Source organism: Lynx canadensis, chromosome A3, assembly GCF_007474595.2.
Source record: "Lynx canadensis isolate LIC74 chromosome A3, mLynCan4.pri.v2, whole genome shotgun sequence".
Taxonomy (NCBI): Eukaryota; Metazoa; Chordata; class Mammalia; order Carnivora; family Felidae; genus Lynx; species Lynx canadensis.
In genome coordinates, this window is record NC_044305.1 from 119,307,371 (window position 1) to 119,324,603 (window position 17,233).

General features: G+C 38.8%; 1 protein-coding gene across 1 annotated transcript in view; it reads right to left on the bottom strand.

Moving 5' to 3' along the window:
- Positions 1-17,233, bottom strand: part of RAB10 (RAB10, member RAS oncogene family) — an 81,171-nt gene that overhangs the window by 14,443 nt on the left and 49,495 nt on the right. The window contains exon 2 of the mRNA XM_030311493.1: positions 14,459-14,519. Coding sequence (XP_030167353.1) covers positions 14,459-14,519 — 61 coding nt within the window. The remainder of the gene's footprint in view (positions 1-14,458; positions 14,520-17,233) is intronic.

A 17,233-nucleotide genomic window follows, 5' to 3' on the forward strand; every position in this document is an offset into this window, starting at 1 on the left:
CAACCCTACATCTCTTCAACTAACATCACATTTCTGTTCCCCTCCCCAGTGAACTTTCTTTTTAAAAAAATTACAGGCTCACTGGAAGTTACAAAAATGTATTCTTGTGTATCCTTCACCCAGCTCTCCCCAATGGTAACATCATACACCATCTCACAAAAGCAAAACCAAGAAAGTTACATTGGTACAATCAAATGACCTTATTTAGAGTTTTTTTTTTTTAACATGCATGTGCACATGCATGTATTAGTTCTCTGCAATTGTATCACATGTATAGATACGTGTAATCACCACCAGAAACAAGACAGAAAATTGTTGCATCACCTTTCCATCTCCTATAGTCCTACACCCTGGCCAATTATGTTTTCCGTATCTATAATTTTGTCATTTCCAGAATGTTATATAAATGTAATCATGCTGCATACAACCTTTTGAAATGGTTGTTTTTCACTTTTTTTAACCATAAATCTCTTTGAGATCCACCCACGTTGTTGCATATAATACAATCTGTTGTATTATAATCTGTTCTGTGCTATTACTGAATAGTATTCCATGGTATGGACATATCACAATATGTCTAATCACTCATCCATGGAAGGACATTTGGGTTGCTTCCAGTTTTGGGCCATTACAAATAAAGGTGCTATGAATACTTACGTATAAGTTCTTGTGTGGAAATTAAGTTTTCTTTTCTGTGGGATGAATATCCAGGAATGTGACTGCTGAGCCGTATGATAAGTATATGTTTAACTTTATAAGAAACTGCCAAACTTTTCTAGAGTGGCTACACCACTTTATATTTTGACTAGCAATGTAACATAACACATCCAGTTTCTCTGCATCCATCAGCATTTGGTGTTGTCGCTCTATTTTTTAATCTAATAAATAGGTTGCGAGTGATACCTCATCATTTTAATTTGCATTTCTCTATGGCTAATGATGGTGAACATTTTTTCATGTAATTATTTGCCATCCATGTATCCCCTCTGGTGAAATGCTGTTCTTGTTTTCTGCGCATTTTCTAATTAGATTGCTTATTTTATTTTTTTAAACTGTCGCATGTTTAGGGTTCTGTACCCAGTTTTTTAATTCTCTTGACAGAGTCTTTTGTAGAGCAAAAGTTTCAAATTTTGAAACCTGGGGTGCCTGGGTGGCTCAGTCAGTTGAGCGTCCGACTTCAGCTCAGGTCATGATCTCACAGTTCGCGAGTTTGAGCCCCACGTCAGGCTCAAACTCGTCAGGCTGACAGCTCAGAGTCTGGAGCCTGGTTCAGATTCTGTGTCTCCCTCTCTCTCTGCCCCTCCCCTGCTCATACTCTGTTTCTGTCTCTCAAAAATAAATGAATGAATGTTAAAAAAAAAAAATCTTAAAAAGTTTAAAACCAGCTTGTCTAGATCTAAAAAAAAAAAAAAAAAAAAAAAAAAAATCTCCCCAGCAAGGTTCTGCTCTTCTTCAAAAGGTCTCCAGAAACCACTGATAGCTAAATCCAGGATTTAGTTCCTTTTTGTATATTTTAACCATTCATCAGGATGCCATAAAATTGACCACCTTCTCATTTTAAAACATTTTATTCTCATGACTCTTCTGACACCACCTATTTCTGCTCTTAGCTCTATGGCACTGGCTGCTCATTCTCAGTTTCTCTGCCTAGCATTCTAACATTCAGAGATACACAGGCTGACAGTCCCCACATAGTAGCCAGAGTGATCTTCTTTAAACTAATGCTGCCACTGTGCAAAACAGTCTGGCGGTTCCTCAAAATGTGCAACATACAGCTACCATATGATTCTGCAATTCTACTTCTTGGTACATACCCAAGAGAAATGAAAACATATGCCCACACAAAAACTCATACACGGATGTTCATAACAACATCATTCTTAATAGCCAAAAAGTAGAAACAATCTAAATGTCCGATAATTGATGGATAAATAAAATGTGATCTAGTCAGAGAATGGAATATTATTCAGCCACAAAACAAAGTACTGATTATCTGCTTACAACATGCTTACAACATGGGTGAAACTGATACCATTATGTTAAGTGAAAGCAATCAGAAACAAAAGACCAGATAGTGTATGATTCCATTAATATGAAATGTTCACAACAGGAAAATCCACAGACATTTAGTGGTTGCCCTGGCTGAAGGGTTTGGGCAGGATGGGCAGTTTCTTTTTTGGAATATACACATGTTCTAAAATTGTGATGATGGTGAATATATACATTGTAAATACACTAAAAAACTAAGTGTACACTTTTAAAATGGATGAGTTACATGGTACATGAATTAAGTCTTATCTCAATAAAGCTATCACAAAACAAACACAAAAGATTACTAGGCTAAAAAACAAAACAAAATTTCCAATTCATTATAACCAGAACCAGTTTCAAAACCTTATCTCGAGGCTTTCAAAGGGTTACAGGACTTGTTCTTTTCTCCAGCCCCCCATATTTTGATATATTCCTTTCCTTCAAAGCTAGAGCCGCGTTTTTTTGTTTTTGTTTTATTTAATAATTTGAGCTCGTTGGTCTCACGTTTTTTTTTTTTCCTTAATTTGTTTTTTTTCAACGTTTATTTATTTTTGGGACAGAGAGAGACAGAGCATGAACGGGGGAGGGGCAGAGAGAGAGGGAGACACAGAATCGGAAACAGGCTCCAGGCTCTGAGCCATCAGCCCAGAGCCCGACCCGGGGCTCGAACTCACGGACCGCGAGATCGTGACCTGGCTGAAGTCGGACGCTTAACCGACTGCGCCACCCAGGCGCCCCATCACGTTTTTTTTTTAACGTCACCAAATTCACAAGCTTGCTTTCACTTGAAAACTACTAGCTGTTCCCACAGCCTCACTGGCTCCTCATGTTCACATCTGAACCGTCACCTTAACAATGAAGCTTTCTCCAGCCGCCCAATTTATTTTTTTTTTTTTTTAAATTTTTTTTTTTTTCAACGTTTATTTATTTTTGCGACAGAGAGAGACAGAGCATGAACGGGGGAGGGGCAGAGGGAGAGGCAGACACAGAATCGGAAACAGGCTCCAGGCTCTGAGCCATCAGCCCAGAGCCCGACGCGGGGCTCGAACTCACGGACCGCGAGATCGTGACCTGTCCAGCCGCCCAATTTAAATAGTCATCCAGTCTCTCTCCATTCCGACTCCCTACTTCACTTCTCTGTATAAAACTTATTACAGATTTATTTCTTTACTGTCTCCCATGTCCTCTAAAATTTAAGTTCCATCAGATTTGTCTTGTTCATCGCAGAATCCATGGTCTTTACATGGGAGAACAAGCATTCAAATGTTAATGAGTCAGTACTTCAGAATCCTATCTTGCATTCTTCATTATTTTACAATCAAGCCACTCTAATTCAGTTATATAATCCTTAAAAAACGTATTTTTAAAATAATGCTCAGAAGTACCTGGGTGGCTCAGTCGGTTAAGTGTCCGACTTCAGCTCAGGTCACGATCTCGTGGTTCATGAGTTCAAGCTGGGCATCAGGCTCTCTGCGGTCAACACAGAGCCCGCTTCGGAACCTCTGTCCTCTCTCTGCCCCTCCCCTTCTCTCTCTCTCTCTCTCGAAAATAAATAAACATTAAAAATATTTTTAGGGGTGCCTGGGTGGCTCAGTCGGTTCAGTGTCTGACTTCAGCTCAGGTCATGATCTCGCAGCTCATGAGTTCAAGCCCTGCATCGGGCTCTGTGCTGACAGTCAGAGCCTGGAGCCTGCTTCAGATTCTGTGTCTCCCTCTCTCTCTGCCCCCTAATCTACTCGCATTCTGTCTCCGTCCCTCTCAAAAAGAAATAAACATTAAAAAAAAATTTTTTTTTAATATTTAAAAATAATGCTTATATGCCTAAAAATATGTGTAGCCAGAAATAGAACACAACTACCAATACATCAATATTCCTTACGCTCAATCCTGGTGTACAATTACAGTGTTCGTACATCTGCCCTCTATCCATCTATCCATCAATTCAAATATGTACTGACTGTCTACTGTGTGCTAACCATTATACAAGAACAAACAGAGAACATGGGTTTGGAGTCAGATCCAAGTTTATCCTCAGGTTCTAATCCTTCCAGGTGGGTGAACTTGAAGGTACTGCAACCCTTCTGGATCTTTGTTTTTTCATTCACAACTAAAAGAAACAACTAAAGTAAAATTCCATAATTTATTTGTGTATGTGTTATAGATAACCTCAAAGCAATCCGTAGAATAAAAATATACAAAGATGCAATAATGTCATTTTGTGATTGTCCCAAGTCAACACCATCTCTGCAGATGCTCTCAAGTTAGTGTGTCAGTGTTTAAGCTGTACTCAAAACTGCTTCACAAGGAAATCCCTGGCTTTCCCTGAAACCTATTTCTGTATAAAGATAAAATGAGATGATTTTTTATTTAGCCAAGTTAAAGACAACCTGGCTGGACTTTTCAATTTTCAGAAGAGAAAGAATTTCAGGTCTGTCACTTGCCCATCTCATCTCAAAGTACATGGATCTGCCCTTTAAAATAATATAAAATCCCATTTATTCATTCTGTAGGTATTTATTGAACAAACAGTACATGCCAGACACGCTTCTAGGCACTGGAGAGAAAGCTATAAACAGAACAAAAACTCCTGCTTTAATGAAGTTTATATGCTCCTGGGGGCAGATAACAAACAAATAAATCGTAATTCCTAGAACTATGTATCTTCAAGTACCAAGAACACAAAAAGTAAAGAGAATAGGGGCTAATGCTGGAGATGGTGCAATCAAGTAAAATCTTAAACAGGGTGGTGAGGGAAGGCTTCGGTGAGAAGGTGAAGGGAAAGAGGAAGTATCAGGGCATCACAGTGTTCCAAGAAGACGGGAAGAACAAGTACAAAAGTCCTGACACAGGTTGGGGAAGAGTAAAGAGGTCAACAGGACTTCAGCTTTTCCTCTGAGATGGGAAGTCTACTGGAGGGTTTTACAAAAAGAAGTAATTTAACCGGGGTTTACAAAGAATCATTCTATTTACTGTGTTGAAAAGGGGTGTGTGCGCAGAAGCAGAGGTAGGAGGTAATGCAACACCAAAAAACTGTCAACAGAACTGTCATTTAAGAAAAAACATCTAAGAGACACACTACCAGTTCTTCCAGGTTGTATTCTTACATCAGGTTAGACTGGTAAAGACTACACACACATACAGGCACACATATGTATTTGTATTTACATGTTTATTCACATTCTTAGACCATAGTTTTTATCACCACTACCTTTTAATGTGTTAATTTATTAAAAATCACCACAGGAAGGAGCTTTATGAAAATGTATTCTTTTTTGTTCTGATCCATTTTTTCCCCATTCTTCATATTATTTCTGAAAAGAGTAATGCAATCTATTGTGGAAAGCCCCCCTTCCCAGTCCCCCCGCCCCTTTTTTTTGCCTTGGCCCCTAAGAAGTTTCTAGGTTAAGTTTTACAAATTAAGCATAGCAAAAGAAGTTGTCCTTTAGAGATCATGTATTTATATCTTCCATTTTCCCCAATTCCAAATTCTTGTTTTATCTTTTATTAATCCTATTTAGTCACAAGGTACCTGCAATCAGGCATAATTTATGATTTCATGGGGGAAAAAACCACAAAAATTTTGTTTCAACACATTAGAAATAGTTTAGCTCTTTTCTGAACTGCTAAAAAGTATAAATCAACTAATAATTGTATACCCTGGAAGAGGAGTTAAAGTCTCCTAGCTAAAATCCAGTATGGAAATGTACTCACTCAGTAGTGCCTACTAGCTTTGGTACAGGAGGCATGGAAAACTTTTACTTCATTTTTTGTCATAATAACAATTTAAGAGATTTCTACAGCACCTCACTATGAACAGCCACCCCCAACTCTATCGTTCTTCTTCAACAATGAAAACCGTTCACGTTACAAAACTAGCAAATTATACACCCATTTCGGTGTCAAATCTATAACTACATTCTCTACCAAGAGAGAATACACTGCAAAATAAACTACTTAGCTAAATCTAAATTAACAGCACTTAGGAGGTATAATACTGGTTACATACGAAATGTCAATAGATACTGAAATATTAATGGCCCCTCTGAAAAGAGAGTAATCACTATTTAGATTCAGAGCTAAGTTTCTGTTCTGATCCATGGCATTCTACTCCCATCGGCTCTTTGGTCTCCTCCACCTTTCCAAATCTCTTACACCCAAGAACCTTCCTTCCCTCTTTTTTTATTTTTATTTTTTTTTAATTTTTTTTTTCAACGTTTATTTATTTTTGGGACAGAGAGAGAGCATGAACGGGGGAGGGGCAGAGAGAGAGGGAGACACAGAATCGGAAACAGGCTCCAGGCTCTGAGCCATCAGCCCAGAGCCTGACGCGGGGCTCGAACTCACGGACCGCGAGATCGTGACCTGGCTGAAGTCGGACGCTTAACCGACTGCGCCACCCAGGCGCCCCAATTCCTTCCCTCTTTATATGCTTTCCCTGCGAAGTCTTTTTTTTTTTGTTGTTAAGGCTTTCTATATCCCATTTTCATTTGCATTTACACATGCCATATATTTATACTTCCCAACATGACTGTATTCACCCCACATGATGATCTGGCTCCTCAGCCCCTTGATTTCCAATTACCTTTTTTCTGAGCCGTGCCTGGATACTCTTACCAGCCCCTACCAATTGTTAAGGCAAGCAATCATTTATTTCAAACCAGAAACAGTCCTTGCTCACTACCCCTAAGCTAACTGATGAGCCTCTGCCAGGGCTAAAAAAAAAAGCCACAGCTGCTTATTCATTGCCCAAAGTATTTTTAGGCTTGCATGCACACATACATACACCCAAGATTAAAGACAGCAGGTTGACTCCAATAAGCAAAGCCAGGTATTAAATATCTGAAAAGCAATTAAACATTGTATGTACTCACAATATATTTCTATGTACCATAATGCAGGTTTTAAGCCTATTTCAAAACCACTCAACTTGGGGTCGCCTGGGTGGCTCAGTCGGTTAAGCGTCCGACTTCGGCTCAGGTCATGATCTCATGGTTCACGTGTTTGAGCCCTATGTCAGGCTCTGTGCTGACAGGTCAGAGCCTGGAGCCTGCTTCATGGATTCTGTGTCTTCCTCTCTCTGCCCCTCCCCCACTTGTACTCTGTCTCTCTGTCTCTGTCTCTCTCTCTCTCAAAAATAAATAAAACACTTAAAAAAAAACCCACTCAACTTGGTTTTCTTCTCCTATTGTAACTGTTTTTCTTCTTGGGAATGCAAGCTGGTGCAGCCACTCTGGAAAACAGGATGGAGGTTCCTCAAAAAATGAACAATAGAACTACCCTACGACCCAGCAATTGCACTACTAGGCATTTATCCATGGGATACAGGTGTGGTGTTTCGAAGGGACACATGCACCCCCATGTTTATGGCAGCACTGTCAACAATAGCCAAAGTATGGAAAGAGCCCAAATGTCCATCGACAGATGAATGGATAAAGAAGATGTGGTATGGTGTAATACAATGGAGTATTACTCGGCAATCAAAAAGAATGAAATCTTGCCATTTGCAACTACGTGGAATGAACTGGAGGGTATTATGCTAAGTGAAATTAGTCACAGAAAGACAGAAATCATATGACTTGACTCATGAGGACTTTAAGAGACAAAACAGATGAACATAAGGGAACGGAAACAAAAATAATATAAAAACAGGGAGGGGGACAAAACAGAAGAGACTCATAAACATGGACAACGAACTGAGGGTTACTGGAGGGGTTGTGGGAGGGGGGATGGGCTAAATGGGCAAGAGGCACTAAGGGATCTACTCCTGAAATCAGTGTTGCACTATATGCTAACTAATTTGGATGTGAATTTTAAAAAATAAAAAATAAAATTAAAAAAAATTAAAAAATAATTGTTTTTCTTCTCAGCCTACATTTAAGGTTTCTAAAATTACAACCCAGTGGCAACAGAACTTCCCTTACAGAAAATAATAGACACACAGCTAAGACAATCCTATTTCCCCCCTCCACTGACATATTATAAAAGGAGTGATATATGTTCCTAGGAACTAAAATAGCTTATTTCCTTGTTAGTCCCACATGCAGGGTCAAGGAAGCTGTGTACCCTGGCTGCTATTCTGACAGTTATTTTTAGTTTGGGCACTGACAGCACTGGAACAGGTCAGAGACAACATCAATCTGCTCTGCAAAGAAACCCCAAATTTCATAACTTTGTGTTTTTGTAACATAATGAGGTTATTTCTTGCTCTGTAAATTAGATGTCAAATTTCTCACTGAAGTGTTTTTTGTTTTTAAAGATTTTATTTATTTCATTTTTTATTTTTTTTAAAGATTTTATTTTTAAGTAATCTCTACACCCAACACAGGGCTTAAACTTACAACCCCAAGATCAAGAGTCTCCACCAACGGAGCCAGCCAGGCATCTCACACTAAGTTTTATTTTAGCAAGACCTGGATTTCCTCATAGATATGCAATTTCTCTACTCAAAAATATGAGTTTTAATGTTTATCTTCATTTAAGAAAAAAGTCTGAAACCTGGTCTTGCAGAGCTTACATTCCAATGGGGAAAGAAACAAATAAATATATACTCCCATATTATGATAGATGCTAACAAGGTAAATAGGGTGGAGAGATGAAGAATGAGGTATGGGGGAAGGAAGAAGTAACCTAGATAGAATGATCAGGGAGGTCCCTGATGCTTAAGGGGAGTGGGAAGTATGAACAGAGGTCAAACAAACAAAGTCATTTAGTCACCAAATATTTACTGAGCATCAGTATTTGCCAGGCTCTGTTCTGGATGGTCATCACAATAACCACAAATCAGACAGAAAGAATCCCCACCCTCAAAGGGGGGGAAATAATGGACACTTTTTAAAAATATGGTAACTTTAGGGGCGCCTGGGTGGCTCAGTCGGTTGAGCGTCCGACTTCGGCTCAGGTCATGATCTTGCGGTCCGTGAGTTCGAGCCCCGCGTCAGGCTCTGGGCTGATGGCCCAGAGCCTGGAGCCTGCTTCTGATTCTGTGTCTCCCTCTCTCTCTGCCCCTCCCCCGTTCATGCTCTGTCTCTCAAAAATAAAATTAAAAAATGTTTAAAAAAATTAAAAAAAAATATGGTAACTTTAGATACTAAAAACATACTATGATAAAAATAAATTAAGATATATGTGACACTACCTGAAGGACTGGGCTACTTTAGCTCAGCATCATGCAAGGCCTACCTCAGAGAACGTGGAGCTGAGATCTGAGTAAGAGAAGGCAGCAGGACAAAGATCTGACAAAAAGCATTCCAAGCTGAAGAACAGTTAAAGCAGTACAAAGGCCCTAAGACAGGAAACACGCTTGGCATGCTCAAGGGAGAGAAAATGGCCACACTGTTGGAGTAAAGCTGGTGAGACACGATGAGGTCAGAACCAGTACTAACAATCTGACATTTTCAGTTTTTATTTCTGATGACATGGGAAGCTTCTGGAATAACGTGGTACTTCAGAATGTTCAGTCTAGCCACAGGTGGGGGTGTGAAGGTGGGGTTGTTTAAGGGAGATCTACAAGGCATGCACCAAGGTCCCAAATTGAAAAAGAACTTGCCATGTCCATGCAATTGAAAGGAGATCAGAAGGGGGTAGAGACTATATTTACACAAGAGAACACAAACTGATAAACAGGCCCACTTTGTTAACTGTGGTAAAGAATTTGGATTTGGAATTTAGACTTTCATTTGAAATGCAATGAAACGGGGCGCCTGGGTGGCTCAGTCCGTTAAGTGTCCGACTTCGGCTCAGGTCACAATCTCTCAGTTAGTTGAGTTCGAGCCCCGCATCGGGCTCTGTGCTCACAGCTGAGAGCCTGGAGCCTGCTTCAGATTCTGTGTCTCCCTCTCCCTCTGCCCCTTCCTAGCTCACTCTGTCTCTCTGTCTCAAAAAGAAATAAACATTAAAAAAAAAAACCTGAAATGCAATGCAATGAAACTCAAAATGGTTATAAATGGGGAAGGAATAAAAACCATGATCTAGATTTGATTGTATTTGGAAAAAAGATTACTCTGGTTGTTATGTGGGAAAAGGCAAAAGAGAAGGCGGCAAAAGGGGGAAATAAGAACCGGTTAGGATATTAAGAGCCTACTTATTGCAGTGGCTCAAAGAAGTAGTAATGGTGGCTTGGACCGGGGGTGAGGGTGGGGGGTTAACAATGGAGATGGCAAATTGTATTTGGATTCTAGACATTATAAGATTGAATCATAGGGCTTACCAAAAAGGATGCTGGGATTAAGGGAATGAGAAGAATCAAAGATGACTCCCTTACATAGATAAATGGTTAATTCTACAAAGTGACACTATTGATTTCTGGTTACTATGCTGATGTTAAATTGAAAGTACAAGATACAGATGCCAATAGTAACAAACATTTCTGACCACCCTCCCTTCAAAACAGAACAAAATGAAACAAAACAAGGAAAGGCAAATTTGAAATACTTCACTATGGCCATTTTCCTGGCAAGACCTACAACTCTATGGAAAATGTAGATAGATACTGTGGTGGAATTTCTAGAGATCTGGGATTTAAAAAGCCACAGCGGCCAACTTCAGCTCAAGTCATGATCTCATGGTTTGTGGGTTCAAGCCCCGCATCAGGTTCTGTGCTTACAGCCCAGAGCCTGGAGCCTGCTTTGGATACTTTGTCTCTCTCTCTCTCTCTCTCTCTCTCTCTCTCTCTCTCTCTCTCTCTCTCCCCCTCCCCCATGCATGCTCTGTCTCTCTCTCTCTCAAAAATAAACATTAAAAAATCTTATTAGGGGCGCCTGGGTGGCGCAGTCGGTTAAGCGTCCGACTTCAGCCAGGTCACGATCTCGCGGTCCGTGAGTTCGAGCCCCGCGTCGGGCTCTGGGCTGATGGCTCGGAGCCTGGAGCCTGTTTCCGATTCTGTGTCTCCCTCTCTCTCTGCCCCTCCCCCGTCCATGCTCTGTCTCTCTCTGTCCCAAAAATAAATAAAAACGTTGAAAAAAAAAATTTAAAATTAAAAAAAAAAATCTTATTAAATAAATAAATAGCCACAGCTGCTTCTCTATCAGCCAAACAAACTAATTTCAGGCCTACTCATATATGCCGTGGCCAGGGTGACACACATCTCCACCCTTAGGCAACAGATACACTAAAAGACCCCCAGAAATAAGACGAGAAGTGAAGATCATTCAAGTAAAGAAAAATAAATCTTTAGCGCAGACTGAAGAAAAGTTTCCCAAATCAATATTCAATCAAAGCACAGAAATTTTTCATGCTGAAACAAGAATCTGAAAATATTCATTCAAACTAGAGACAGATAAAGATCACTGTGCTTTTTTTAGGAACTGGAAGCAAAGCATTTAACGTTGAAGATAGCATTTTGAATTATGAACAACGGGTTTTTCATGCTAAAAGCCTTCTTGAATTATTGTGGCATATCCCAGATCTCTTAACTTAGAGCCTTCTCCTTGGATTGTCAGCATGCAAACTTTCAAAACCAAAGAAACAGAATCAGCCAGTATAATGCTAACCTCTTAAAAACCATCAACCTCAAATTTTAACCACTCATTCCTAATCTTTATTGGAAAATGGATATTTCAAATTAAAAGCGGTCAGTTTTATATATGAAAACCTAGACTAAATGCAATTTTCCTTTTAAGGTGCTTTTACCCAAAAATGGTTATATTAATAATGCCTAAAATCAAACAATTCTAAATTAGAAATGTTACCATTTCTGTGCCATACTTGAGATTTATAGGTACAGTAGAAATCTTTTCTAGATTAATTACTGTTGCAAAACAAAGTGTTCTGGGAAGGCTCTCTTTTTAAAAAAGCAAGTGTTAGTTGTTACTGTTTACTTCTAGATGCTACAAAAACTAAAATGACAGGGAGAAAAAATATTTTAAAGTCACAGGACAAGAAACAGAAGGGAAAGTCTGTGGAAGACAGACAGTATAGGAGGAACAGGGCAAATTTAGTAGGGCAAAGGTTTTCTGTATTATATAGAGAAAACTGTATCCTAAAAAAGTGGTGTGTGCACTTTTGTGTCCATTGTACATACACTCACACACACATATACATACATATTGAGTCACAGAGTCACAATGTAAAATATATCTGTTACCGCCAAAAAGTTTGAACAGTATGAGTTTAAGGTGTATACAGAGGAGATGCAGTTGAGAGGAAAGCCAATCAGTGTGGCAGAGCCTAAGAGGAGCTTGGAACACACATTAGATTACCCTTGTAGGGTCAATGCTGCAGGGATAAGGCACTGGTGATAAAAAAGGGGGCTGGGGGGGGGGGAGTTGGTTGAAATTGAGAATAACTGACAACCTTTCCCTTGAGATCAGCTTTAGTTATAAGGAAACAGAGTATGAGGCACAGTTCCTTTCCTGAGTTATTTCCCAAAGTAAAGAAAAAAATCAGTGATCATCAGGTGGACCGTGTGTCAAAGAAAATCTTTAATAAAATGCCTACATTTTAGGGGCACCTGGGTGGCTCAGTTGGTTAAGCATCTGACTTTGGCTCAGGTCATGATCTCATGGTTTGTGAGTTTGAGCCTCGCCTCGCATTGGGCTCTGTGCTGACAGTTCAGAGCCTGGAGCCTGCTTCGGATTGTGTGTCTCCTTCTCTTTCTGTCCCTACCCCGCTCGCACTCTCTCTCTCTCTCTCTCAAAAATAAACATTAAAAAAAATTAAAGAGTGTTACTCTCGACCTTACATTCTGAGCATGTAATGCATCCCTGCTCTACCATTTACATGCTAAAGATCTTGGCTAAGTTATTTCAAAATTTGTCCATTTCATTATCTGTAAAACAGGGATAACCCAAGAGAAAAGAAAATATTTACCTGCACAAAGATTTGTAGCAGCTTTGTGGTGAATAACCCACTTACGATGTAACAATGGAATAATACTCAGCAATAAAAAGTAATGAACTTATTGATACACATAAAATCATTCACAATTCTCAAAATAATTAATTATACTGAGTAAAAGAAGCCAGACCTCCCTCCCAAAAAAGATGAGAAAAAAAAAAGACATTATATGATTGTATTTATATATGCTACTAGAAAATGGAAACTGGTCTACAGTGACAGAAACCAAAAGAATGGTTACTTGGGGACCAGGAACTGGGAGGAAGAAGAGATTACAAAGAGGCTTAAGGTGATGGATTTGTTCATTACCTTGACTGTGGTGATGGTTTCACAGATTTATATATATATATATGTCAAAACTAACCAAACTGTATACTTTAAATATGTGCAGTTTATTGTTATATAAACTGTTATACCTCAACAAGGCTGTTTAAAAAATGGAATAACACATCTTGCAAGGTCATTTCGAGTATTTAATAGGTTAATACATACATGTAAAGCACTTAATATTCACCACACAATACTGCTATTCTAATTGTAAAGTCTACGATTCAGACTTGAATACAAATTTAAAGAATTTCATTTTATTTCTATGGGGCAAACCCTACATAAACTAATTAAAAAGTTATAGGGGCGCCTGGGTTGTGCAGTCAGTTAAGCATCAGACTGTTCGTTTTGGCTCAGGTCATGATCTCCCAGTTAGTGGGATAGAGCCCGTCACTGGGCTCTGTGCAGATAGTGCAGAGCCTGCTTGGGATTCTCTCTCTCCATCTCTGCCCCTCCCCTGCTTGTGCTCTCTCTCTCTCAACAATAAAGAAATAATCTTTAAAAAAAAAAAAGTGATAAACACATTAAAGAAAATCTTCTAGCTTAAGAGTCTCAAAGCAATGAAAGGATATTAACTTTTCGTTGAGTGTGAGCAAAGTACGGTGCTAAATAAAGGCTCTACACAGATTATTTCATATAATCCTTAGAACAATGTTTTGAGATAAGTGGTATTATTTCTATTTTATGTATGAAGACATAACAGCCTCACAGTGTTATGTAACTTGCTCAAGGTTCAAAGAGCAAGTGGAAAAGGTAAAACATCCAGCCAGATCTCATGGACTCCAAAGTCCATGTCAATATATTTTTTTTTCTTTTATTTTTCTGAAAGAGAGCACAAGTAGAGGAGGGACAGAAGAAGAGGGAGAAAGAGAGACTCTTAAGCGGCTCCACACCCAGCACAGAGCCAGAGGACATGGGGCTCAAGTTCGTGACCGTGAGAGATCATGACCTGAGCCAAAATCAAAAGTCAGACACTGAACCGATTGAGCCACCCAGGCACCCATTTATTTTTAAAGTAATCTCTACACCCAACATGGGGCTTGTACTCATGACTTTGAGACCAAGAGTCACATGCTCTCCTGACTGAGCCATCAGGTGCCCCATGTCAATAATTTTTTTTTACTTTACTGAAAGAAGGTGTCCTGATTGCTGGCTTAACAAAGGAAAGTCTCACAGAAACTAAACAGGTGACAAGGAAGGATTTCACTGCCAATCCTTCAGGAACTTGGTATTCTATTTATAAAGTAGGTAAATTAGCATCACTTACCATATCTGTAGCTTGATCTTCTTTCCTTGTAATTCAACTGTTTTGATCTTAAAGTCTATTCCTACAACACAGAAGAAAAAAAGGTAAATTATATCTATGGCTCTGAACTTGGCTCTCCCAAAATTAACTGGGAGTAAAAATAAAAATACACTTTTAAAATTTGTGTCTGTTTGGCTCTTGATAGCCTCTAAGTATGCATATTCTGAAAAAATTATTCAATTTTAAACTTGAGTAATACAAGATCCAACATGGCAGAAGAAACAGCTATATAAAAAGAGTTTTTACAATAAAGAAATGAAAAGGTAGATTTTAAAATATCTAATTTTTTTAAACTAAGCTCCACACCCAAGTGGGGCCTGAACTCACAACCTTGAGATCAAGAGTTGCATGCTCTACCAACTTAGCCAGTCAGGTGCCCCTTTTAATGCAAAAAAAATAAAAAAAAAAAAAGTTTCCCACTAGGGAAAAAAAATAGCCTTAACTAGCTTGCAAAGCAAAAACCTACTACCAGGGATAAAGAGGGTCATTTCATAATGATAAAAGGGTTAATTCATTAAGAAGGCAAAAATACTAAATGGTTATGCATCTTATAACACAGAGCTTCAAAATACATGAGGCAAAAGTAATACAAATCTCCCAGATCTGTCTATTCCTTAATCAACCAAAATCTTCAGCTTGGGTTGAGTTTCCCACAATCAAATCAAAAGAAAAAAAAGGGCGATGTGCCTGGCATTTTTAAACCTCAGACTTTGTCTACAGCCCATGTTTTTGTTTCTCTAGGAATTACTGAGACTCTGAACAAGACTAACAATTCCAATTAGGCATGCAATTTGCTAATTAACCTATATAACAAACCTAACAACCAATACTATTTCAGAAAACTTCTCCAAAGACAAGTGAAATTACGACACAGTCTGAAAGCTCCAAATCTTTTGAGAGACAGAAACCAGGTACAATTGGAAAATTAAGATTTTTAGGCTGTTTTAAGTCACCTACCTCATCCTAGACTCCTTGAGTTTCTCTTTTCTCTCTCTCTCAATGTTGTCTATCCTCAAACTAATTAGCAGTGGTTAAAGCAGTTCTTCATTCTTTTCTGCACAAAAACTCTCCTCGCCTACCTCTGGGCCATTCATTCTTCAATCTTCATTACTAGTTTCTCCTTGCCTCTCTGAACTCTTCTAAAAACCGAAGTGAATTTTTCTATCTTTACTCATTCCCATGGTGATTTTCCCTAATTTCATGGCTTTAAATTCTAAATACGCACTGGTAACTCTCAAATTTATATCATAGCCCAGACCTCTCTCCTGAATTCCAAACTTGAGATAACCGTTTACTGCCTATCTGCAAATCCCATCTTTCACTAAGACTCAAGCAAAAGTCCTTAAAATGTTTCATAAGGCCCTACACATTCTGCCTACCCCCCCCCCATATTCCATGCTGTCCTCATAATTTTCTGTATCTTTCTTTGATCTAGCTAACTAGATCAGCTTCCTTATTGTTCCACACACAAGTCAGAAAGATTCCCACCTCAAGAACTTTGCATATAACTGTTCTTCCAACTTAGACCACTCTTCTCCATTATGGCTCCTTCCCCTTGTCCTTTCCTAAGTGGCAACATTTTCCCAAGTCCCCCACCCCATGTCCATTGTCTATTAATAATCCCTACCCTTCTTCCTTACTTTTTTTAACATCCCTTAAATATGCTATATTTACTTATTCCTGTTATTTATTTTCTGTCTCCCTATGCAAAACTATAAAATCCACAAGGGTAGGAATTTTTATCTATTTAATTCAGTTAAATTCCCAGCACCTAGAGCCTGACATAAAAGCAGGCATTCAAAAAGTATTTGAATGAGGAGATAAATGATGTTTTCTAGAGAAAGTGAAATGATACCCGAGAAAAGATACATATAGATGGGTGCTTCAGTGGCTCAGTTGATTGAGAGTCCAACTCTTGATTTTGGCTCAGGTCGTGATCCCAGGATTCTGGGATGAAGCCCCGTGGTGGGCTCTATGCTGAGCATGGAACCTGCTTAAGATTCTCTGATTCTCTCTCTCTCCTCCTCTACCCTTCTTTCCTACTAGAGCACCAAAGAAAAAAAATAAATAAAAATTAAAATTAAAAAAAATATATATATATACATACACACATATACATATATATACATATTTATTTATTTTATTTCAGCATTAGGGTGAAACTTACCACTTGACAAGCTCCACACCTGTCCACTTAGCATCCAGATTTTTTGAGCCTCAGGCCAAAACACAAAGGATGAAAGTTTCAATGAAATACTAAAAACTAAGCAAACCAAAATAGGGAACCTGAAGGAAACAGGGACAATGCAGAGAAAGAGAAAAGATAGTTCCTTTTATCTTCTCGGAACAAGAGTGGCGGGGGCGGGGGCAGGAAAACGAACTTGAACCAGAAAAACTCTTGAAAATTAAGGGGGGAAAAAAGGAAGTGGAAGAAATAATATATTCAACAGAAAGACCAAGAGAAAACTGAGATCTAGAAAATATTAACAAAATGACCAAGAATGGAATTTATGTGATATATGACAAGTTAGAAGATCAAACCAGGAGGTCTGATATTGAACTAACAGAAGTTCAAGAAAGAACAAAGAAAATGACACATAGAATATAATAATTTAAAAACTGTGCAAAAGGGCGCTTGGGTGGCTCAATCGGTTAAGCGTCCAACTTCAGCTCAGGTCATAATCTCGCGGTTCATGAATTCAAGCCCCACATTGGGCTCTGTGCTGACATTTGGAC